The sequence below is a fragment of the Ictalurus punctatus genome, chromosome 9 (assembly GCF_001660625.3).
Source record: "Ictalurus punctatus breed USDA103 chromosome 9, Coco_2.0, whole genome shotgun sequence".
NCBI classification, from domain to species: Eukaryota; Metazoa; Chordata; class Actinopteri; order Siluriformes; family Ictaluridae; genus Ictalurus; species Ictalurus punctatus.
In genome coordinates this window covers 19,361,262-19,385,007 of record NC_030424.2, presented here as the reverse complement: position 1 = coordinate 19,385,007, position 23,746 = coordinate 19,361,262, and the positions used below count along the sequence as shown (strand labels likewise).

Below are 23,746 nucleotides of genomic sequence, written 5' to 3'. Positions count from 1 at the left end.
TAGCCCAGACTGTAAATTCATACAGCGTATCAGTGACAGCCAGGTCAAACGAAATACACTTGGTGAATACATCCAAGGTTTTGTGTGCATTGAGGCAAATTTATTTGAGCCAGATTCACTGACATATCCTCAGCATTGATTGAGAAGGTGCATGTGAGATAACAGGTGTAAAGTAGAAGTAAACAGAATAAGCACACATTATCTCATCCAAGTAAAATTACAGACAAAGGGACAAATGCCAGAACTGGGATTTGAACAAAAAAGCTGGCTAGGCAGTATAACCTTTATGATCAGCCAATTCAATATTGTGATAATTCACTGACTGTGAAGCAGGAAATCTCCCACGATAAGAATGAGGTATGTTAATGTACAGTGGATCTTTGAGCAGTGACATACTCATGGCACTACACACACTGTGGTAAGTGACCTAATACTTTTTGCTAGAAATATGCTGTTGTTAGCTACATTTTACATTTATCTACACAGTTTGTATTAAAGACAGATAGTTATTAGCATTATTCACATGTTAAAATGTGCATTATATTGCATTATCACTGTTATTAGCTGTTGCTTGCTGTTTTTAGCTGATGTTTTGATGTCCCTTAGTGAAAAGTGACTAATGTAATTTGCGATTTCTTTCTTTATTTTTTTTTACTGTAATTTCGCTATATTTTGTCATTCCTTGTTGTACTTTTACTTTAAGTAACTATAATGGTTGGTACATTTGGTCTTACCTTGAGTAAATAATTTGAAGCTTTTTTTTTAACCAGAGTTTAGATGAGTATACTTTCAGATGAGTATAACTTGAGTACGGAATTTGTGCCTGGCACTTCTTCCGTACCTTCTGGTTCCAGGTCAGTCCTCAGTTGCTACACCTAATACTGAATAGAAGAAATACAAGACATCAAATGCACCACAGATGTATTACTGAAGTGTCTCTCTTCATTGTGCTCCACCGAGAGCCTGAAGGGACATGATGATATGTGTGGTGTAACAAACTGAATGTCTGGACCCATGTGCTCCAGGCAAGACATTTTATCATCCTGAATGCTGCAAAGCTTGCTTAAGTAATCAAGGAAGGAGTGAGTTGCATGTTTGACAGCCCCCCAATACCACCAGTGGCCACCAATAAAGACTGCAGACGTATATATGCAGATGGTTTGAATTTGCAGTGAAAGAAACATGCTGGACAGGCCTGAGCTGGTGAAAGGGCTTCCTCCACAGGAAGTGCAATAATTAAAGCCCAGGAGGCCGAGCAGCCCCAGGCCCCTGCAGCCGTAGCTGAGGAACACCTCTCCAGTTTCACCCAGAATTCCGTCAGTGTGATCTCCATACACATATTACACCGCAGTGTGTGTTATTCTGCTCTCCACCAAGTCTGACATGGAGAGCAGATAATCTGATGGTGTGACAGGGAATTTTCATACACACTGTTTCCCTGGGGACAGGTACAGGTTATTTTTGTCAAAAGTTTTTGCTTACTTATTAAGTTAAATTTCCTAAATAATTGATTAAGTGGTGGTAGCACTTTATGTTCATGCATACTGTGTAACAGAAAATGTTGAAGTCCATGAAAACAAAACGTATTGCTATTATTATTATTATTATTATTATTATTATTATTATTATTGTAAATGCAGGATTTCAACTTGAAGTGAGTGTTCAATGGATTCTTTGCATTGCACTGTGTTATATTTTACAATATACATATAATAGAAAATCTCATGTAAAACAGCATTATAAAAAAATAGATTTATTTGCCATTAGAAGAGATTTCAGTATAATTGTGGCATATAGCAGAGTACAGAAATATGTTAGATCTATACAAAAGTTCAACAAATAATTTGGGACATTGTACATAAACATTTTTATCATTATTCATGACTACCAATAATTATATAATACTACCATGTCAGGATTTTAGCTGATTCGCATGCGATGTAAAACCACATAAAATGGTTTAGGTGAATTAAATAGAACAGTGAAGCAAAACTGGTACATGGCAAATGCTTGCAGAACTGGCAGAGATTTAATAACATTTTTTATTCATTGTGATAATGAAGGAAGATCTGTTAAACTATTTGTTTTCTCAATTCTGTCTTAAGACTATGCAAACCTTTGCACTTGATGGTAGATATTGTGTACCATTGATGTACTGTAGTGTACGATTGCGTTTTTAACTTCTACTGCTTCATCACAAGATGGCGCTGTTTGCTTAACTAGGACCTGTGACAACTGCTGTAAAGTAGAATACACTGCACTAATCTTTATAGATTGTGCAGGGAATGAATATGTTTGTGGATTACTGAAGTTCAGTCTAAAAATCCAATACTGTTCTTAAATTAACATAAAATGTCAGCAAACACAGTTAATCATACAGTAAGTGTTTAGCAATTTTACAATAAATAAGCTTTAAACCAAAGAACATTGCATTGTTGCATGTGAGTCTTATTAACAGGTTTACAGAACACAGAAGGAACCAAATTGCACAAAAGTAAAACTCTTGAGCAAAGATAATGACAAGATTATAAATGTAATAGATTCAGTGCAGAATTCAGTTGTATAGTATTCATCTGATTATGCTTAATTTGTGCATATTTAAACTGGAGTCTGGAGAACACTACAGGTTTATTTAACTCTGGTGATTTGACTGCATAAAGTATTATAATAGTAGAGTGGAAAAGCAAATGAAACATGCTGCCTTGTGCATTTCAAGAGAATGAAGGCTGCAGAGATTTTAATAGAACTATTTTAGTGGCACAGTCTTTTCTCAAGCCCATTACAGAGTTGCTGATTAGACAGATTCGTGCCATTTGCACCCAGGTAGCAAAACGGCAGCGACATGCAAAATGTACACAGGCAGCATCAGACCAAGCAACAGTCTATCTAGGGCATTTATAGGACCAATCCAATATGGTGTCCTCAAGGCAACACACACAATAAAACTCAAAAAAATTCCCCCTGAAAATTTTTTTAATGTTATGTATTATCTATCAAATGTATTGAACACATTCATGTGACAAAGGAGTCTCCTCTCGTTGCAGTTTGTCTGTGAAAATGAACTATGCTCTTGAATTAGGTTTCACTTCCCCAGCCGTCTGGCTACATCCTGGTAAGCTAGTTCGATCTCTCTGTCAGCTGCACACGTGTTGGTGAACTCGTCCCGCGCATAGGCGTTCTGTAGATAGCGCCAAACTCCACTGTACTCTGAAGGTATCTCAAAGTTACGGTATTTCTTAGATACTACCTTGAAACAAGAATGTCTTCATTGGAAAATCTCCAGTGGACTCAAAAACATATATACAGTTTAAAAATACTGGAACATTATTCCTGGCTTTTGAAATCAGAGGGCTTACCTTGACAACATGAAGTTTAGGGAGAAGGTTGCAGTCTGCGAGTGTTAATTCATTGCCATCAAGATATTTACGATTGGAGCACTTTTCCTCCTCCATGCTATCTGCATCGATCTCCTCCGGTAGAGGAGAGTTAAGGAAGTCATCTAGTTTCTTCAGAGTCTTCAGTAAACCTCGCTGTAGACCTTCAAGGTGACAAGATTAGTCCAAAGTGTATTGGTCCAAAGAGGACTGCGAGAATATGGAGAATGAGTATTTTTTGGCATTTGAATCACCATAAATTATGCCACTCACTTGTATTAGCCTCAGGTTTTGTGTTCTTTATGTATGCAGAGAACTTAGCGAAGATGTCATTTCCTGCTGTATTTGATTCCCTGTTTTTTGTTGCTAGTTTTGGGTACCTTGAGAGAAAGGAGGCAATAAGGCGTTCAACTTGAACAAGAAAAAAAAATACACAAAAAAACAACAACCCTGCTCTGACTACATACTTTGGAGGAGCTAGCATCTCCTCTAGGTACTCCTCGATCTTGTTGACATCAGTCCGCACCTCGCCATTGAAGGTGAGAAAAGGTGGGTGTGTTCCAGGTGCCAGATTATGTAGATCTGGTGGTTTCCTGAGGAGCAATCCCAAACAACAACAGATTAGACATGAACACTCAGAAGTTATATCGCCCAAATTATACCCATTTTTATGACCATATTATTACCTTTTCAGATCAACAGTGGTGACATTGAATACCACCCCTTTCAGCCATAAGATCATGAAGAGTCTTTGGGAGAAGGGACAGTTCCCAATGCTCTCTCCATCACTGCCTGCCTTGAGTGAAACAATCCATTAGAACGAAAATAATCATTAAAGAGCAACAATTCTACTAATGAGACTTAATATTTATAGCACATAGGAACTAACAATATAATGCCTGATATAGTGCAGGCCCAACCAAACAGCTCTGACCCGTCGAGGCATGGACTCCACAAGACTTCTGAAGGTGTGCTGTGGTATCTGGCACCAAGAAGTTAGCAGAAGATCCTTTAAGTCCTGTAAGTTAGAAGGTAGAGCCTCCATGGATCAGATGTCCAGCACATACCACAGATACTCGATCGGATTGAGATCTTGGGAATTTGGAGGCCAAGTCAAAGTCAACATCTTGAACTCTTTGTCATGTTCCTCAAACCATTCTGGAACAATTTTTGAGGTGTATCAGGTGCATTATCCTGCTGAAAGAGTCCACTGCGATTAGGGAATATTGTTGCCATGAAGGAGTGTACTTGGTCTACAAAAATGTTGAGGTAGGTCGTACATGTCAAAGTAACATCCACATGAATGCCAGGACCCAAGGTTCCCCAGCAGAACATTGCCCAAAGCATCACACTGCCTCTGCCGGCTTGCCTTCTTCCCATAGTGCATCCTGGTGCCATTTCTTCCATGAGTACACGACCCACATGCACCTGGCCGTCCACTTGAAAACGTGATTCATCAGACCAGGCCACCTTCTTCCATTAGTTCATAGTCCTGTTCTGATGCCTACATGCCCATTGTAGGCGCTTTCGGTGGTGGACAGGGGTCAGCGTGGGCACTCGGACCGGTCTGTAGCTATGCAGCACCATCCACAGCAAGCTGTGATTCACGGTGTGTTCTGACACCTGATAGCACAGGGGTGCACGGTGGCTTAGTGGTTAGGACGTTCGCCTCACGCCGCCTGGGTCGAGGGTTCGATTCCCACCGTGTGTGTGAAGTTTGCATGTTTTCCCCGTGGGGGTTTCCTCCCCCAGTCCAAAGACATGCATGGTAGGCAGATTGGCGTTTCCAAAGTGTCCATAGTGTATGAATGGATGTATGAATCACTGCGCCCGGGGCCATCCTCAGTCGTCTTGACTCAGTCTTGCCACTGGATCATGGCGGTCACCAGGAAGTGAGAGTGAGGCCGATGCTGCGCAAGTCTTCCTCACTTTAATCCAATTCACACGCAAGTCGAGTTCTAGTTTGTGTTCTCCACAATGGAGGCAGAAATGGAAACTTCGGTCTTCGTCGAAACCAACGGATGAACTCCTGGATAGCAAGCAGTAACTTTTTCAGCAATTTGTGTTACAGTAGCTCTTCTGTGGGATCGGACTAGACAGGCTAGCCTTTGCTCCCCATATACATCAGTAAGCCTTATGTGCCCATGACCCTGTCACCAGTTGTCCTTCTTTGGACTACTTTTGGTAGATACTAACCACCGCATACCCCACAAGACCTGCTGTTTTGGAGATGCTATGATTTGATGGAGATGCTCACAATTTGCCCTCTGTTATGCTTGCTCATGTTTCCTGCTTCCAACGCAACAATTTCAAAAACTTACTGTTCACATGCTGCCTTATATATACCACCCCTTGACAGATGCCACTGTAATGAGAGAATTAATGCTATTCACTTCACCTCTCAGTGGTGTTAATGTTATGGCTAATTGGTGTAATCAACATCAGTTTCAGTAAAACTGCTTTGTGCCTACTGCTTAAAGGGCTATACCAATAAAATTGAACTGAACTGAATGCACATCTTATACAGAAGTGTTAACGAAATTAAAGAAAACAAATTAAAGAAAAAAGTGGCTTAGTAAGGTATTGAGTCACCATGCACCACCATAACAGCTCCACAAAGCACCTTGGCATAGAATCCACACATCTCTGGAACTGTAATAAAGGGATGAACACCATTTCCCAAAAATATTTCCTGAATTAGTTTTTTTTGATGTGGTGGAGGGCATTATACAACACAAAACACCAAAATCTCTCACAGGTGTCAGATTAGGATGAGACCTAGTGACTGAGAAGGCCATGGCATATGATTTACATAATGTACACACTCATGAAACCATAGAAATGATCAATTAAATTCAATTCAGCAATTCAACAGCAGTATAATGAAACATAGTGTAGCTATCTTCAAGAATAGCAGCAATTTCTGAAAGGTACAGTAGAGGACCTGCTGCCACCATTTTGGTAGTGTCATAGGATGAAAGTAATCAGTCAGAACAACTTTGTAATTATTTGCAGTGACCCTTCCCTCTAATAGGACAAGTGGATCCAAACAAAGTCAGTACAATGTGCCTCCAAAGTATAAGAAACCTTATTGTGTTTTTTTTCCCCATTTAATTTTTATCCAACTGCTTAGACTGGCTCAATTGTTATATTCTATTATTTATGCATTTATGACATGAACAAAGTCATTAAATGTCATAATTAATTCCTTCATTACCTTTCCAACTAGTATTGTGGAAACAATAACCCTCTTTAAAACGATTGAGAGTCATTTATAAAGCCTTTTTTAAATGAGTGTGAACCTAATACAAAACAACTTAGTATGTGAGTCAATGTCACGGGGACAGAGTCAAGATTATTACACCCTTGAGTGGCATGCGCAGTTGGGTGAATCAGGTGGGGCCTTTTGTCCTCGCAGTTAATCCTGATATCAAGTCAATTATATGAACCAAACAAGGGGGCAATCACAATCCATATCTGAAATTAAGTGCTCATGCTATCCAATAGCAGCATTGAACTGGACCAGAAAACTGAGCCAGTCACAGGATCCCAACTGGAGCTGAATTATTGATGGAAATTCCATTACCTGCCTCATTAGCCCTCGGCCCAAAAAGTTCGAGTCTGACTTGTCAACAGAACCTTGAGCTTGACTTCATCCTAACCCCTTTTAATTGATTCTGTTTTATCACCTCTTCACTACAGGTTCAAATGTAGACAGCTTAGATTTCAAAGGGCTACAGCGGGGAAGTTTTTTTTTTTTTTGGAAATATTACATTAGTATAATGCAAAACACTTCTATGAATAGTTTCACACACTGTCAGATATTTATATGAGATCTGTGTTTCTACCATTAGGTCCACTTTTCCCTCCTTAATTCTTTCATAAGACGCTTAAACAATCGGCTGTATGGGATTTTCCCAGTGGTTGTGCCACAGATGTGTGGCTGAATATTTATATGCAATTTAACACATCAATTGCTATAAAGATTCTAATAAACCAAGGTATGGTGCAATCACAAGAAAGAAATACTGACTTAACTTACAGTACTTCAGCTGATGATGCAACTGATCTGATCTTTCATTAGATTCTGCAATAGTCACATCATTTCCGTCATCTTCAACTATTACAGTGTTATCGGTTGTGCTCTATCAAAACTCATGGAGCAAGCCACAGGCACTAGCACTGATCTGATTTAGCCTAGTGTAGCACTCCTACTGAGGAATTAGAGCGTTGCAGTGTTGATAGGTAGGCAGAAATAATTCAGGAGGGAGTGTGCCTCCTGGGCAGAGAGAGTGCTACCAAGACACCTGTCCATTTCAGCTCAGCAATTCAGTACTTTTGCTTCACTGACCAAGTGCTGCTGATCAAACACTAAAACACAGACCTACACAATATGCACACATCAAAACATTGCTAAAATATTGACTTAAAAAAGTGTGCGAAGAAATTTCTCATGATAGCTAAAGTGAAATGAATAAAGGTAAATATTAGCATGCCATGCAACCTTACCTTTACGAACAGCTCAATGTCAGGATCCTTATCCTCTTCATTTGAAGAGACCAATTCTGTCATTTTGATTCAGGCTTTATTAATGTTCCCCTAAACCAAATGTGCCACTGAGTTCAGGGTGGAATGGCTCATAAGCAGGAGAAAGCTTGCTCACCAAAAGAATCTCCTTACTGTCCTTACTGTACCTCTTGTAGTGGCTGTAGTGATGGTCGTGTTCATGCAACAAGTGCATGAGGTGCAGCCTTGTTTTGATTTGGCCCCTGGGCCCAGCTGTCAGGGGTACAGCATGCTCTCACTGTCACACTCAGGCCAAAAATAACCAGCAAAGAGGAGAGGGAGGAGCTCCAAACGTCTGCTCCTGTGTCACCTACACTCCCTCCACACACACTCTCGCTCTCTGGCCTTTATGTCCTGCCAGCGTTCAATCACTTTTCAGCCTCTCCTGCAAAAAAAAAGAAGAAAAAAAAAAGGCAGTAACTGAGTCACCCTGGGAGCACAGGAAAGAGATGTCCTACTTCAGATGGTGTGAAAATCCAGATGGAGTGTTCAAGATCCAGGAGGATGAGTAATGCTTAAGCACTAAAAGATGTGATACATCAGTAACTGATAAATGATGGTGATTAAAATTGACATCAGTTATGATGTTAGAACCAATATAATATTGCAATGTAACTAGATACAGTGAAAACTCATTTGATAGACTGCTTGAATAATCTAGTAATCTATCCTCTACCAACAGTATATCTATGCTTCAAACTTTGAGATTAAAAAGTGAGCATCTCCTGAATATACAGCATGAAACAAACCTTAAAAAATAAAATAAAATAATAATTAACATGTTATACATACTGATTAATATCATTGTGAAAATGATCACCTGTAGGAAAGTGCAGCATATGCTATATAAAGTGAGTCAGAGGTGGGCTATAGCCTGGAGTGGAGAAGGGAGCAGGACATTCCACTCTCTAAATATAGAGGCTTGCTCAACTCCTAACTCACTCCGCACACACCGAGCTCCCTCCTAGGGCTTAGGTCTTATGATTTCAAAATTCCTCCCAAAACACAACAGTTATTACTACATAAACAAGAATCTAGTTATTACATGATTGATCATTTTGTTTAATAAATACCAATGCACAATAATTTACTGAAGGAGACTTTATTATGAGAAAGACAGTCAACTTAGAGCTTGCCAGAGCTGCAATTTCATCCGCATACACATGCAAATCAATTTACGATCACGGCTAACTGAAATGAACTTGAAATGTACCAAGCACCCATTTTCTTTCTCTCTTTCGTTTTTTTTTTAGACAAAAGATGATGCCATGAAACCTTGAGAGATTTCCACATCATTGTGAGCCTCATTATAAGACACACATATTCGAGAGAGCGACCTCTAGTGGTTCAGATGTAACCAGATTACAAAGCTGGAAATATATAGTATTACTTTAGTACATGTAGCAACCATTTAAGCCGAATTAAAATAACACCACTAAATTTTTACACAAGACAGAAAATCTATCAAAATCATGGCTTAAACACACAGATGGCTTCACAAAAACTCCTACAACATATCAGTAACCAACAATCGTTCCCTTGCATAGTTACACAGTACCTTTACAGGAAGACTTCAAGAAGCCCTTAAACCCATCTCACCATTAACACAAACATCTGAGTGTAAAAAAGTCATTATTTATTTATTTTTTTAAAAAAATTCTTAATTTAAATGATCACTAAAAGCATAATATTTTCCAAATCACTGAATAGCCTACACGTATACACTACCAGAATAGAAAAATATAATTTCTTTTAACACTATCTAAATATAAAGCTCAATATTCACTGAGGAAGCAGAAGGAATAAACACTCATATGCTCGTAAAGCATACAACACAAGGAAATAAATATACAGTGTACTTAACTCGGTAACTTGATTGCTTCAGTTCCTGGTACTATGCTGAACATCAGAAAGTACATCAAACCACTGGAGCAATGCAAAATATGAATATTCTCAGTGCATTTCCAGCAAGTCAGTAAGGTGAATGAACATTGCACTTGATCGTACCTGATAACGCCTATGGCTGTCTAACTTATAGTTTACTATCATTTTTTGTGGTATGTACCCAACAATATCTGCTTTAAAAATAATAGAAGTATTCAATGTTATGCCGCTGTATATTATACATGACCTGACATTCATTTGCAAATGCTTTACACTGAAGAAAAAAAACCCCTACATATTAATCTCACTACACAGCGTCTTCATCTCTGACATCTTAACATAATCTGTTCCCTCATTACATTCCTAGACCAGAAAGAAACAGGTAAGAACTTGAAATCTTATGGAAAACTGCGTTGCTTATTTAAACTACTGCTTAAATAAAAAGCAGCACAATTCTTTGGATAGCAATAGGTGAAAATAGGCACACAAACAAAATTTTTTTTTTTGGTGCCCATTTGTGCCTTTTTGTTTATTTTCTTTTCGGGCAAGCATGTACTTAAACCAATCCTAAATTTTTGCACACTCATTCAAGCAAAGGCTCGTCGTCGTCGTCCTCCAGCTCTAAGCGGGCAAACGGCTGTGACAAGGAACGCTCTCTGTTCTTTAGCAGTCTGAAGAGGAAGGTGATGGTGGTGAGCACTATGAGGGCGCCGATGACGATGCCGATCACCGCTGCCAGGTCTGAGCACTTCTCCTTGAGCAGCATGCAGCGCACGTTGGTGAAGCTGCCGTTATTGGGCACCTCAGGGATGCCCAGGAGGTTGCACATGAGTGGGTAGAGATCCACGCTGTTGATGGTGTTCATCCGATAGCCTTTCCGAAAGGCAGGGCCCTGAGCTGCCAGGAAGGGGTGCATGCTGGGCAAAGAATTATCATAGCCATGATCACCCACTATGGAACAAAACAGTACAGGATTAGTGTCAAAATAACACACTGAACATGTAAACAGCACTGCAAGCATACTACATCAGATAACTTGATTAGACGGCACTTACATCTTGGGAGGTTGCCTTGCTGGACAATTGTCCAACCTTCATCAGCAATCAGGATGATAGGCTGAATGCGTTTATTGTTTCTGTAGTGCAGCCGGTCAGGTATTGCAGCTTTCATGTAAGCTTTCATGTGCACATTGCAGTTGCTAAGGTTTTTGTACAGCTCTGCGGAATCTGTAAATAAAAAAATATGAATTTGACCAAAAATAAAATTTCATCTGTTAAATACAATTTTTGAAAGGATTACCTGGGACCTAGGTGCCAACACTGCTGGAAGACAAAAAAAAAAAAAAAAAAAAAAAAAAAAAAAAAAAAAACAGAATTGTACCACAAAAAGAATATACTGATGGACAAAATGGCATACATCTGATATTTAACTGCAACCTGTACAAAAATGTTTGGAATATTAGAAATATTTGCAACTAGGCGAGTGTATAAGCTTTCCATTATACAACTGTTGCAAAATGTCAGGCTTGCAGTCTGGTCCATTTTAGTTGCACATAATGAAAGTATAAAATTGTATAATATACAACCCCAGTTGTGAAAAAGTTGGGACAGTATGGAAAATACAAAAAACAAAGAAAGAGTGTCATTTGAAAAGTCAATTCACCCTGTAGTATACTGCATTATTAACACATTATTTGATGATTTTCAAATTCACATGTTTACTTTGTGAATTTAATTTAGCTTTGAAAATATACACTAATTTCATATCTGATGACTGCAACACACTCAAAAAAGTTGGGACAGTCGACTGTTTACTACTGTGTAACATCACCTTTTTTTTTTTTAAATAACACTTATTATTTTGCACTTCATAAAGCGCCACACATTTTCAGAGACAGGTCAGGACTGCAGGCAGGCCATGCTAGCACCCGCACTCTCTGCTTAAGCAACCATGTGCTTGTAATCTGGCAGAATGTGGTTTGACGTTGTCCTGCTCTGGATGGCAGCATATGTTGCTCCAAAATGTGTACATATCTTTCTGCATTAATGGTGCCCTCACAGACGTGCAAGTTACCCATGCCATGCGCACTGACACACTCCCATACCATGACAGATGCTGGCTTTTGGACCTGATGCTGATAACAGCTTGGATGGTCCTTTTCCTCTTTGGCCCGGAGAACATGACGGCTGTTTTGTCCAAAAACTATTGGACTTGTCGGACCACAAAACACGATTCCATTGTGCTACTGTCCATCTCAGATGAGACCGAGCCCAGAGAAGTCGGCGGCACTTCTAGATAGTGTTGACGTATGGCTTCTGTTCTGCATAGTAAAGCCTTAACTTGCATCTGTGGATTTAGCGGCGAATGGGACTTACAAAGGTTTACCAAAGTATTCCCGAGCCCATGTCAGGATATCCATTATAGAATCATGACGATTTTTAAGACAATGAAGTCTGAGGGATCAGCAATCAGGTGAATTCAGAACTGGTTTTCAGCCTTGCCCTTTACGTACCGAGGTTTGACTGGATTCCTTGAATCTTTTAATTACACTATGCTCTGTAGAAGGTGAAATGCCCAAAGTCCTACTGATTTGTCTTTGGGGAATGTTGTTTTCAAAGTGTTGGATTCTTCGCTGATGAATCTGTTGGCAGATTGGCGATCCTCGACCCATTCTAGCTCTTGAAGTACTAGGCCTTTTTTTGGAGGCTCCTTATATACTATGATTAGATGATTGCCTCACCTGTTTCACATAACTATTAGTCCTAAATTGCCCCTAACCCAACTTTTTTGGAACGTGTTGCATGCATCAATTTCAAAATAAACATTTACCTTAAAAAAAAAAACTATTCAGTTGATTACGCAAAACCTCAAATACCTTGTCTTTATACGTTTTTTTGTTTAAATACAAGTCAAAGTACATTTACAAGCCACTCCTCTTTGCTTTTATTAGCATTTTCCATACTGTCCCAACTTTCTTGGAATTGGGGTTGTAATAAGTACACAAACTAAGACCAAAAAAACCTGTTTTTTTACATCTGCATTACTAGCAATGTGTGTTTTTTTTTTTTATTGAACAAATCTATTAATCAACACAGCAATCTAAAACCCAGAAAAAGTCAACGTAAAGCAAAACAACCGCGCCTCTTTCCCCATCAGCGGAATGCCTTTTACACTGGTCGTATTTTATTTGTGTTTGGTCTTACTGCTGGTTTAACTGAAAAAGCAGAAATGTGTAGTTTACAGGTATCTCCTGTATGGACGTAGAAAGGAGACAAAAACTGTAATCCTATAACATATTGATGTTGGCACCTCTGATGGGATTATAAACACCCTATTGTTAATTATTATGTATATACGGTGTATATTACACAGTGAGTAGCACATATATTTAATAGTACAAGTAAATACCCACCATTGAGTGGTATGATGGCAGCAACTGGAGTGGTGTCCACCAAAATATAGCTTTTCCGATCGACACAGTCATCAAGCTTAATAAGTCGGTCTTCGGAGCACTGCACCATGCCATGATCACTAGTAATAATCACATTAATTTTCCCCCATAGTCCTGTCTGGTTGAGATGGTCCATCAGAAAACCTACATGGTCGTCTACCTCTTTCAGTACCTTGGCCATCATTGTGGTGTTTTCTGGTCCATATTTGTGTCCAGTATTATCAGGTTCTTCCCAGTACAGAGCAGCAAACTTGACCAAATTGTCTTCAGTGAGCCATTTTGTTATGTTTTCCAGTCTTACATTAAATCTAACCTTTGAGTCATATTTTAAAAAATGTGTCGCGGTACGGTTTTGGATCATCACATCTGTTCCTGGCCACATTGCAGCTGCAGATTTATAATTCCAGTTCTGCACAGACACCCAAATCGGTGTCGCTTCGTTCCACCAGAAAGAATCATTAGAATTATGAACAGTAAAAAACTTTTTTGTCTCCGAGTCATACATGCGACTTGCCAGAATTCCATGACTTTCCGCATACAATCCAGTGGCAAAACTGTAATGGTTGGGAAAGGTTTTAGTAGTAAAGACATTGCTAAGGTGATCAATAAGAACACCATCAGAGAAGAATTTCTGCAGATTAGGTAATGGGTATTTTTCCAGATAGTCTGCACGGAAACCATCAAATGATACAAGCAGTAGTGGGGTTACATCTTTTCCATCGCCTTTCTGTTCATCGCTTGATGCATTCAGAGTGGCTGCTGGTTCATAACATGCTGCTAGTACACACAGAAGAGCCTGGAGAAGCATCCTGTCAGCAGGAACAAGGCCTGAACAACTCCTTACTGCAAGAAAGAAGAAGTGCATCGACTCACTTGTTAGATGTTTCACTTTTAGTAAACTGAGTAAAGGTCAATATGGAAAGAGCACACAAAGTCTCCTGCTGGGACTCCTGTACTATATGTTACTTTAAATAAAGGTCAACTGGCATATCACTTTTGCAGCTATAAAGACCTTTTATTTTTTAAAGAGGATTCATTTAGACTTTTCTAGGTTTCATGTGGACAGTTCTGGTTGTGTGTAAAATCTGCTGAGCAGGTGCACATTTAAGCAAATGAAAGTTGCTTAAATGTAGGCGAGATAAATCACTGCTAAAAATGTGGCAGGTAAATTGACCCAGGTTCTTCCTTTGGTGCTATAATGCTAAACTTGGCCAACCACTTCCCAATAACCAACTACAACCAAAGTTACGTTAAAACTAATGGGCAACACCTGGTTATTCTAGTGTTAGTCATAGCTAAGGTGGGTTTGAGAAGAATGTCAATGCATAATTGATGCCAGAGAGAGACAAAGAGACAGAGAGAGATACAGACAGACAGAGAGACACAGACAGACAGACAGTGAGAGAGAGACACAGACAGACAGACAGTGAGAGAGAGACACAGACAGACAGACAGTGAGAGAGAGACACAGACAGACAGACAGAGAGAGAGATTCCTAAGCTTAGTGGCATGAAGAGGAATTTAGCACAGCTAGCTAACCATGTGTGAAAAACGTTTGACAGCTAGCTAACGCTGAGAAGTAAAACAGGACGCTGGCCGAGCTGCAAACACTTAACCACTTTCTACACAGCTTCACATTATAGTACATTGCATTCTATGACATTAAGCGACATACCCGTGAGGCAGAATCTAATGCGCACACACACAGCTGCTCAAATAGCTCCAAACAAGTTTCCAGCAACTGCCCAGACACAGGTTATAAATATTTGTTGTTGTTCCGTAGCGAGTAATTGTGAATATACTCAGCCATGAGAAATCGACAAACCAAAACGCTTAAGCGCTTTACAAGAAATAACGAGCAACTCCGAAGCCTTATTGTGTTGTATTACCGGTTTTGATCACTTCCTCGAAATGCTCCGCTCGTGACAGACTGCTCGATGAACCAATAGTAGGCGCCAGTTATGCAGTGGTCCCGCCCCTCAATGGCAGGTGTTCCACTTACAAAAAAATGTGGTGTTTGAGTGTTTGATAAACCAAAATCTCGAATTGAAAATACGTTTGTTAATTTTTTTTTTTGTTAATAAATAAATTAAACTCCACACCATACATAGGTTTTATTTGAATGCTTTGGAAGACCTCTCTATGCGAATGTTATGGGAGTCAGTCCTATGACATACAGTATCCTTTCTAAAATAGCTACACAATGAAAATGCCAACTGTTGTTGTCCAAGAGACAACCAAAAATGATGAAAGGCATGAGGTGAGATTAAAATGGTAGACTTTACACATGAAATAAACCAACATAACATATGCTGCACTCTAAGAAAGTGAGGTCTTTTGGGTGGTCTTTACTTGGGTAAATTTTCGAGCTTACTGTTAGGGAAACTCTCAGACCTGTGTTCAGGGATGCCTTTCACTTTAAATAAAATCCACGGGCCCTTTAACATTATTTATACATGTGTAGTAATTATACATCATAGGCCTACTTGTTTTTGAGTTATTGAGGTTTTGATTCAACCCAATAAAATAGGCAAAAATATAGTAATAATAATAATAATAATAATAATAATAATAATAATAATAATAATAATAATAATAACAGCCGGACTCTGGAGCACCACCTTCCCGTCCTATTTACTGTGTACTTTAAAAGACAAAACAACTATAGCAGTTTATAAATCTCGTGACAGTACTGTCTTGATGCCTTGATGTGTACATGTAGGTAGCCTAATTAGGGCAATTACTATAGGTGTGTGCTAGATTAACAGGTTTACAGGTTTACATTGCCTAATTTCTGCTGAATTAAGAATTTAAACCAGCAATTCTCTGTAGGTTGTATTATAAACTATATATGTGTATTATTTTACAATCTAAACTGTGGTTACACACACTCCTTTAGTGAGCACTTCTCCGTGTGTGTGTGTGTGTGTGTAAAGACCCCCACCCGTATGTATGAGTCTCTCACTCAGGCGGAGTGATCAGCCACGCAGCCTGAGAAAGCGCACACATTCCCGTGATCATGCCTACCAAGACATGAGGTACGTGTTATTTTATTGCACGCATATCAGATCACTACACGGCTGCAGTGTAAGGTTAGGTTTATTGCGTTATTGCTGCATTGTGTGCACAGGGCTGGCCAGCACCCAGTAACTGTGTGTGATGCAAGCTGTGCTGAAGAGATTACAGCAGTGGCGTCTACAGTTATTGTGGGTGTTTGCGCGTGCATGTGTTGAGGTATGTGTGAGATGTAACCTCCTAGCCTCCTAAAGGGTTCGTTCACACATTGTTTTTATTCCATTCCTCTTTAATGTTGCTGGGAGTGATCTAAGCATTTGATGTTTCCAGGTGTCGCATGCAATAAACAGTTCTGCGCCTGTGTGTGTGTGTGTGTGTGTGTGTAGGGATTTTTAAATATATATATTGGTGAGTGCCAGATATCCCCACAAGGATAGAAATATCTGCTTCGACCGTGTGTTACCCCAATTAAAAAAAAGTGTTATCCCCCCCTCCCCCCCCGCCCCCCTGGTTACTGAGGGCAAGCTTAGGGTTGTGCTTAAGTGTAGGCATAACATTAATCAGCTGCATTAATAATTTATGTCAGTGGAAAGTCCTCACAAGGATAGTAAGACAAGCTAGTGTGTGTGGTTCATCCCTTGAATATTTTCATACAATGTATGTTACAGTTTATATTCCATAAAATTTCCATCTTGCAAGTGACTGAATATGAATGTACAGACAGTGATAAGGTACCCTACACATTACTGTAATAGCCTACTTTAAAATATGCTTAGGTACATTTAGAGCTTCTCAGCTCACCAAATAATGTCAAATAACGTGAGGACGTTTTTTTTATATATATATAACTAGTATAATCATCATTGAGGTTATGTCTTAAAATAGACACACAAAGGCTTAGTACATAGTGACCAACTTAGGTGTATTCAGTCATTTAATTGACTGCTTTAGATCATCACGTTACAGTTCATTCCAAGCTGTCAACACATTTATGTTAAGGAATTTAAATATGCACATCTCTTAGAAGTCATCATCACCCTGCATGTCTCCATTCCACTGCGGAGAGACACAGTCTATTCAATTCAATTCAATTTTATTTGTATAGCGCTTTTTACAATAGACATTGTCTCAAAGCAGCTTTACAGAAATATATAAACACAGTATACAGATATTAAAGTGCAAATTTATCCCAATTGAGCAAGCCAGTGGTGACGGTGGCAAGGAAAAACTCCCTAAGAGGAAGAAACCTTGAGAGGAACCAGACTCAGAAGGGAACCCGTCCTCATCTGGGTAACAACAGATAGTGTGAAAAAGTTCATTATGGTTTCAAATGAAGTCTGTTTGGCCTTAGAAGCAGCCGTAGTCCCAGCAATCTGGAATTGGAGTAGATGAGAGCTCCATCCAGAGGTAGGACATCAGAAACAGATCAGGCAGGTCCGGAGAGCAGAAAGGATCAGGATCTCTAGTATCTCCATAAAATCGTGTATGGCTCGTCAGAAGGAGAGAGGGAGAGAAAAGATTATTATGACTATGCTTAGCGTAACAGAAAGTCTAGTCAGGGTAAGCTTGAGTAAACAAATACATTTTAAGCCTAGACTTAAACACTGAGACTGTGTCTAAGTCCCGAACACTAATTGGAAGACTGTTCCATAACTGTGGGGCTCTATAAGAAAAAGCTCTTCCCCCTGCTGTAGCCTTCGCTATTCGAGGTACCATCAAATAGTCCACAGTAAGAACTGTGACACTGTTTACTTAATCACACATTAGCTTTTCATATTTCAGTAAATAAATTCAATCAGTTAAACAATTTGAATGCTAAGGCTGTTGTTAGTTATCATATATTGTTTGTTTGGGAACTTACATTTCCTTTTCTGTATTTGCGATCTTAAATGATAAAAGTTAGATATCAAAGTTATAAATGTTAGTCAGTAAGTACACTACCAGTCAAAGGTGTGGATACAGTGCTGTGGGGTATTAAATTGTTTCAGACAGTAAAACTAAATCTAAGCTAAAACAAGGGCAATCTGAGTAAACACAAAATACAGTTTTTAAGTGATAAAATTATTTATTGAATCAAAAAAAAAGGTTAATACCAATTGTGTCTGTGTGAAAATGTATTTGCCCCTCTAATTACTAATTCCCCAAATCTATGAGACTACATTCATAATGGGGTTCAGCTGGACTAGACACAACCAGGCCTGATTACTGCAAACCCTGTTCAATCAAATCAACACTTAAATACATCAGCATGAAGCTGGTTAAAAGGTCTTACCCAGTAACACACTGTGCTAAAGTTGAAAGAAATTCCAGAAATTATGAGGAAGAAGGTGATTGAAATACATCAGTCTGGGAAGGGTTACAAATCTATTTCAAAAGCTCTGGGATGCTTTGCTGCTTCAGGGTCTGGGCAACTTGCAATAATTGAGGGAAACATGAATTCTGCTCTCTACCAGAAAATCCTAAAGGAGAATGTTTAGTCTTCAGTCCGTAAATTGAAACTGAAGCACAACTGGATTATGCAGGAAGACAATGATCCAAAGCATCGGAATGAGTCATAGTCCTAGAAATAAGTGAAAGACTGATACAACCTTGAAATATTTAGTATCATATTACAATTAAATTATGCTTACTGTAGTTATAATTGCCATTTTATGAATAAGAAAATAACCCCATAATGGAACACACCTGGAATATTTCTAAGTCATGTGTTCCTTTCTTTATCATAAAAATGGTGTGTTTCTACACCAAAGTTACTTGTTCTGTACCAGTTATCTTGCTATATGCATAGAATCCTAGAAATGATTTTTGATATAAAGACAATGCCCCATTTCATAATGATGAGTACCATCACATTGATTTAAGCACATAATCCAGCACACATTCCTGAGGCAGATCCATGTGACTACTACTCATTGTTTATGGACACAAGCATGGGCCAGCATTTTGTTGAACACAGGGCCTCCTGAAGAGTCTTTCTGAAACAAGTAGGTAGGTTTAGCCTTCAGTCCTGTTGATTAAGCCTGTCTTAAGGAACTGACAGATGCCCTCTGATCAGAAGTGCCCCAGATGAAATGAAGACTAGAGAGATGAAGAGTCTGGCTGGACTCTAGGGGTTCCCAGTTTAGCAGTCGGCTGCTGTGTCCTACTTCACAGTTCACCCTCAGGAACCAGTAAACTTCAGCCAAAGACTCTAGGAAACCGGTCCTGCTAATATGGCGGTGGATTGAAAATTTGTTCTAGTCATTATCATTATTACGTCATTAAATGACAGCAACTGGGTAAAAGATTACTTTGAAATCAGTGAGTCAAAGCAAAGACCTGACCAGTTCATGTGAATTCATATGGAATTTTTGTAAAAGTGAATAAGCTTTGTTGTGGAAACACACCGATAGGAAAACACAAACAGTTGGCAGACATGTTAAAGCGCAACCTTTAAGCTTTAGCCTGAACATAGGCCAAATTGCCACAATAGAATCAATTCATTCAAGTTTTGTGGCACAGCCTGATACGATGGTCTTAAGACTTTTTTTTCATACAAAAATCTTCGGGTCATGTGATAACCCTAGTTTACACTGGCCTGATCTATTGTATTGCATTACTTCCCCATTCCACAGGTGATTGTTTCATTTTAAATCTGAGGTCATTCCTTATATATGCTCCTTTAGCTTTGTTGTCTAAATATCTTGAACGTTTAATTCAGTGCTTTGATTTAAAAAAAAAAAAAAAAAAATTAACAATGACTAAGATTAGTACCAGAAGGCCACATATTGTATAGATGAAGATTTATGCTCTTTGTAGCTTGTAGTTACTTGGTGTGTTTGTATTTTTAGTGTTAATGGTTTATAATGTTTTTACTATGAATTATTAATGTATATTTCTTCTAACAGATGACATACACGCTTGTCAGTACTTCATGAATGGATGCATTTGCATTTCATTATTCCTAAAACAAAGTAAATCTACAAAAGAGACAACTCATTGTTTCATCTGCTACTAAAACAATCCAATAACAGGTTACCACCTTTCTCACTTTATTTTTCAGTGTGTTTGAACATTTCAGTAAGCATTAATATTGGCTAGAATGTCCATAAAAACAATGCCAGTCCCTCAGACCCTGATGGTAACCCGAAACAAACCAGATGAGGACAGTGGTGTTTCAGTGACTCAGGATGACCATCTTTCCAGTCTGAAGGCTTTGGCTGAGAAGCTACACCTTGAGACAAAGAGGCCTTCACATATGGAGTGGAGGTTTCAGCTAGAGAGTCTGAGAACCAAAGCTCTGGAGACATCAGTTTCTGTTAAAGAAGGACACATACGATCCTGGAGTTCTCTGAAGTGGACAAAATCATCATTGGACTTTCCTGTAAACAAGCCCCAAAGGCATCCACCTGAGAGACTGAAAGGGTTTGGAAGTGTTACTGAGGCACTGGAATGGCTTAGAAAAGAGTTGGTGAGCTTTGCATGCCATTTTGTTTAAATGCAAATTGTTGGTTTACATAAGCAAATGAACTAAAGCCAAATCTGCTGTCAATTTACAACTCTGGAGACACTAGAGGCCATGAACTATTAATGGAATCTGAATATATCTGATTTTGATTTTGCTACAGCTTGAAATTTGAATTTTATTATGTTAGTTGTTTAGTTTGCAATTCTTCTTACTTGCTTGTCTGTTTGCATTATTTACTGCAGAGGGAGATGCGTGTACAGGACCAGCAGCTAGCTCTCCAGCTTATGCGTTTACACGGTGATCTTAACAAGCTCAAAATTGAGCAGGCATGTAAACAGCATCGCAAGATGCTAAATGATGCTACGTTTGAGCTGGAGGAGCGCTATGAGATGTTGGACCTGCTTTGTGATGTCCCTGTCACCTCTGGATTTGGCCTCTCCGCACCACTGAAGCTCATTGGCATCACAAAGATGAACATCAGCTCCCGTCGCTTCTCCCTATGCTAATTATTCTGTATAGACTGAGTATAGAGGTATACCAGATTTAATTACAAGCTAAAAATATTTGCTTAAAATGAATTTAACATGGTTCATCTTAAGTGATTCTGTTTGTGGTTGCATTGCTGGCTCACAGCTCCATGAACCTGGGCTCGATCCTGAGCTCCTTTACTGTCTGTGTGGAGTTTTGCATATTCATGCCATATTCACATAGGTTTCCCGCAGGTTCTCTGGTTTCCTCCCACTATCCAACAAAAAAATGCAGGTATGCAGATTGCTTACACAAAATTGCCTCCAGGGGGTGTATACGTGTGTGAACATGTGTGTGCATGGTTCCCTGCGGTGGACTGGCATCCTAACTGGGGTAAATTTTCTCACTTTGCGCCCAGTGTTACCCTGATAGGATCTCACACTGATAAGGATAAAATGGCTACTGAAAACGAGTGAGTGATTGAGTGTGGCAGATCCAAAGCATATTTTTGTAAGTGTTTGCATAAATTGGCCACCAAATAAACACAACACCTGAATAGATTGCAGATAAAAACATGTTAAGCAAGAACACTTTGAAAATCCTTCCCACCTAAAAAAATTTAAATCCCTGGTTCACACATCTAACCAGTGGAAAATCAACCCATTCCCCTCTGTAACATGTTTGTTTGTCTTCCTTTTATCGTGCAAGTGTACTTTGGACAGCTGGGCCCTCCGTGAGTCTTAAAGTTGACTAAATTGCAACCCCGATGACAGATAACACAAACACTTCTAAAGGCACTTTAATATGCAAACTGCACACATGTGGACAGCTTTTCTAAACATGCTACATCACCTTTCATTCAGAGTGCACAAAGGACTAGGATCAGAAGGAACTGCTGCATTCCTCTTTCTCTGCCACAAACTGAAGGCTTGTACAATCTCAAGACTGTACATCTGGGCAGGAAAAGACAGTGTTGTTTACCATTGTTGTGCATAATTTGAACCTTTTAAGGCCATTTAAATCAGTATTCCCATGAATATCCTCTGTCTCTCCTGATGGCAGGCTAGCGCCTTGCATGGTAGCTCTGCTGCCATTGGTGTGTGTGTGTGTAAATAACTGCTAAGGTTAAAAAGTGCTATATAAGTGCAGACCACTTACATATGACTTGACATATTTCTTGTACAACAGTAAATGGTGCATGTTATGTCAATTGAGACTATTGCTCCAGCTCTTCCCTATACACACTGTTTTCACCATCAGTCTTGAATGAGCCAACTGTATTCGTCTACATGGGAGAGTCTTTCATGCTTTATTTAAACTCCATAGGCAATAGCATAATACAATAGTTTTCCATGATGCCCACTGTAAGATTCATTAATTGTTTAATATTTCATGTACATTAAATGCAGACACTAATATCTAATATTTTGTCCTTTAGAGATTTATGGAAGTGAACGACTTAGAAAAGGCATATTCATGAAAATCACATTCAATTATTCAAGCATAACTTAGCTACTGAACTACAACCTTTGTAGGATCTAGGAGATAAACATGGGTCAAGGTAAGTTTTTCTAATCAGAGGTTTGAGAATTGCTAGTTTAAAAGGTTTAGGTGCACAGTTAAGGAAAGGGCGAATTTGACTATTTTAACAGATGCTGGATTGCTTCTAGTAGTATAATCAATTCTAGTAGTTGTTCAGGAAAATGTGTACGTATCACTAGATTCACAGCCAGCTGCAAGCTTTCACTTCACAGCCAGACATGATGACAGACGCTCAGATGAGTATTAAGTTCCTCACTTGGGTTAAGTTGCATTAAAAACATTTTAAACAAAAATTGTGTTGTTTTATGAATACCTCTTATTTGGTTCATTGAACTAATACCTCAGTTTCTTTTTTCAATAGAAATCAATGGTAGTAAAAAAAATATCTTCTAACCCGTCCAACCAGTGACATACATGACAAATCAACTTTTGATGAGATATTGTCACTGGTTTTCATATGAATTTTAAACACAGTACATGAATGCTTGAATATCAATTGGAGCTATAATCATCAACAGGAATTGCACAGGACATGGTTTTAATCAAGTTTAGCTTACTGCTAGTGAGTTTACTTTCCATGTGTCACTGCTAGTCAGTGGAATGGGAATGTGAAACAGATAGTAACCATTTACATCAAACAGATTTAAGTATCAATGCTCAGTTCCTATTCTTTTTATTGTCATAAACACAGGGTTTTGCTAATTCTATGACCCGATTTTGCTATGATCCATTGTGATACTGGGAAAATGTGAGATTTGGTTCTCCCTGATAAGGAAACACTCTGTTGTAAATATAGATAGATCCATTTCAAAACCACAAGTAACACAATGACACCATCTAACGGCCACAAAGGACAACTGCTGATTTAATCAGTGTTTCCCAATCAACTAAATCTATTCTAGAGCTAAGAATAAAATATAATACATAATGTAAACTAAAATGATGGTCGCTACAAATGTCACCCACATCCGTAGGAAAATGAAATGTTTATTTTTTTGT

General features: G+C 38.9%; 3 protein-coding genes across 8 annotated transcripts; 1 reads left to right on the top strand and 2 right to left on the bottom strand.

Moving 5' to 3' along the window:
• Window positions 1-1,737: 1,737 nt before the first annotated feature.
• Window positions 1,738-8,564, bottom strand: clic5a (chloride intracellular channel 5a). Of its 5 annotated transcripts, none has more exons than XM_047157751.2 (7): window positions 7,884-8,564; window positions 4,264-5,403; window positions 4,061-4,170; window positions 3,842-3,967; window positions 3,648-3,754; window positions 3,357-3,538; window positions 1,738-3,243 (listed from the first exon to the last, which is right to left on the bottom strand). In XM_047157751.2, the coding sequence occupies exons 2-7, from the start codon at window positions 4,417-4,419 to the stop codon at window positions 3,118-3,120; spliced, it is 807 nt and encodes a 268-aa protein (XP_047013707.1). In that variant the 5' UTR covers window positions 4,420-5,403; window positions 7,884-8,564; the 3' UTR covers window positions 1,738-3,117. The 5 variants fall into 5 exon arrangements, with proteins under 5 accessions (XP_047013707.1, XP_047013706.1, XP_047013708.1 ...); XM_047157750.2 differs by having other exon boundaries at window positions 1,738-3,247; window positions 7,884-8,332; XM_047157752.2 differs by lacking the exon at window positions 4,264-5,403 and having other exon boundaries at window positions 1,738-3,247; window positions 4,061-4,166; window positions 7,884-8,333.
• Window positions 8,565-9,026: 462 nt separating this feature from the next.
• enpp4 (ectonucleotide pyrophosphatase/phosphodiesterase 4) lies at window positions 9,027-15,248 on the bottom strand. 2 transcript variants are annotated; one of them, XM_017476992.3, is made up of 4 exons: window positions 15,165-15,248; window positions 13,237-14,118; window positions 10,880-11,050; window positions 9,027-10,775 (listed from the first exon to the last, which is right to left on the bottom strand). In XM_017476992.3, exons 2-4 carry the CDS (start codon window positions 14,081-14,083, stop codon window positions 10,408-10,410), a joined length of 1,386 nt encoding a protein of 461 aa, XP_017332481.1. In that variant the 5' UTR covers window positions 14,084-14,118; window positions 15,165-15,248; the 3' UTR covers window positions 9,027-10,407. The 2 variants fall into 2 exon arrangements, with proteins under 2 accessions (XP_017332481.1, XP_017332480.1); XM_017476991.3 differs by having other exon boundaries at window positions 14,951-15,200.
• A 971-nt stretch (window positions 15,249-16,219) lies between these two features.
• On the top strand, window positions 16,220-23,123 carry fam167aa (family with sequence similarity 167 member Aa). The gene is made up of 3 exons (XM_017475500.3): window positions 16,220-16,313; window positions 20,333-20,740; window positions 20,980-23,123. The coding sequence occupies exons 2-3, from the start codon at window positions 20,372-20,374 to the stop codon at window positions 21,241-21,243; spliced, it is 633 nt and encodes a 210-aa protein (XP_017330989.1). The 5' UTR covers window positions 16,220-16,313; window positions 20,333-20,371; the 3' UTR covers window positions 21,244-23,123.
• Window positions 23,124-23,746: the final 623 nt, after the last annotated feature.

What these genes read in the sequence shown, in the direction of transcription:
- fam167aa (XM_017475500.3), top strand. Translation starts at nt 20,372, where the DNA reads ATGTCCATAAAAACAATGCCAGTCCCTCAGACCCTGATGGTAACCCGA. An exon ending in AATGGCTTAGAAAAGAGTTG is followed by an intron (nt 20,741 to 20,979) that starts GTGAGCTTTGCA and finishes TATTTACTGCAG; the next exon opens with AGGGAGATGCGTGTACAGGA.
- enpp4 (XM_017476992.3), bottom strand. Translation starts at nt 14,083, where the DNA reads ATGCTTCTCCAGGCTCTTCTGTGTGTACTAGCAGCATGTTATGAACCA. An exon ending in TGCCATCATACCACTCAATG is followed by an intron (nt 11,051 to 13,236) that starts GTGGGTATTTAC and finishes TTTTATTTACAG; the next exon opens with ATTCCGCAGAGCTGTACAAA. An exon ending in GCAAGGCAACCTCCCAAGAT is followed by an intron (nt 10,776 to 10,879) that starts GTAAGTGCCGTC and finishes TTTGTTCCATAG; the next exon opens with TGGGTGATCATGGCTATGAT.
- clic5a (XM_047157750.2), bottom strand. Translation starts at nt 4,419, where the DNA reads ATGGAGGCTCTACCTTCTAACTTACAGGACTTAAAGGATCTTCTGCTA. An exon ending in GAGATGCTAGCTCCTCCAAA is followed by an intron (nt 3,755 to 3,841) that starts GTATGTAGTCAG and finishes CTTTCTCTCAAG; the next exon opens with GTACCCAAAACTAGCAACAA. An exon ending in AAAACCTGAGGCTAATACAA is followed by an intron (nt 3,539 to 3,647) that starts GTGAGTGGCATA and finishes GTCACCTTGAAG; the next exon opens with GTCTACAGCGAGGTTTACTG.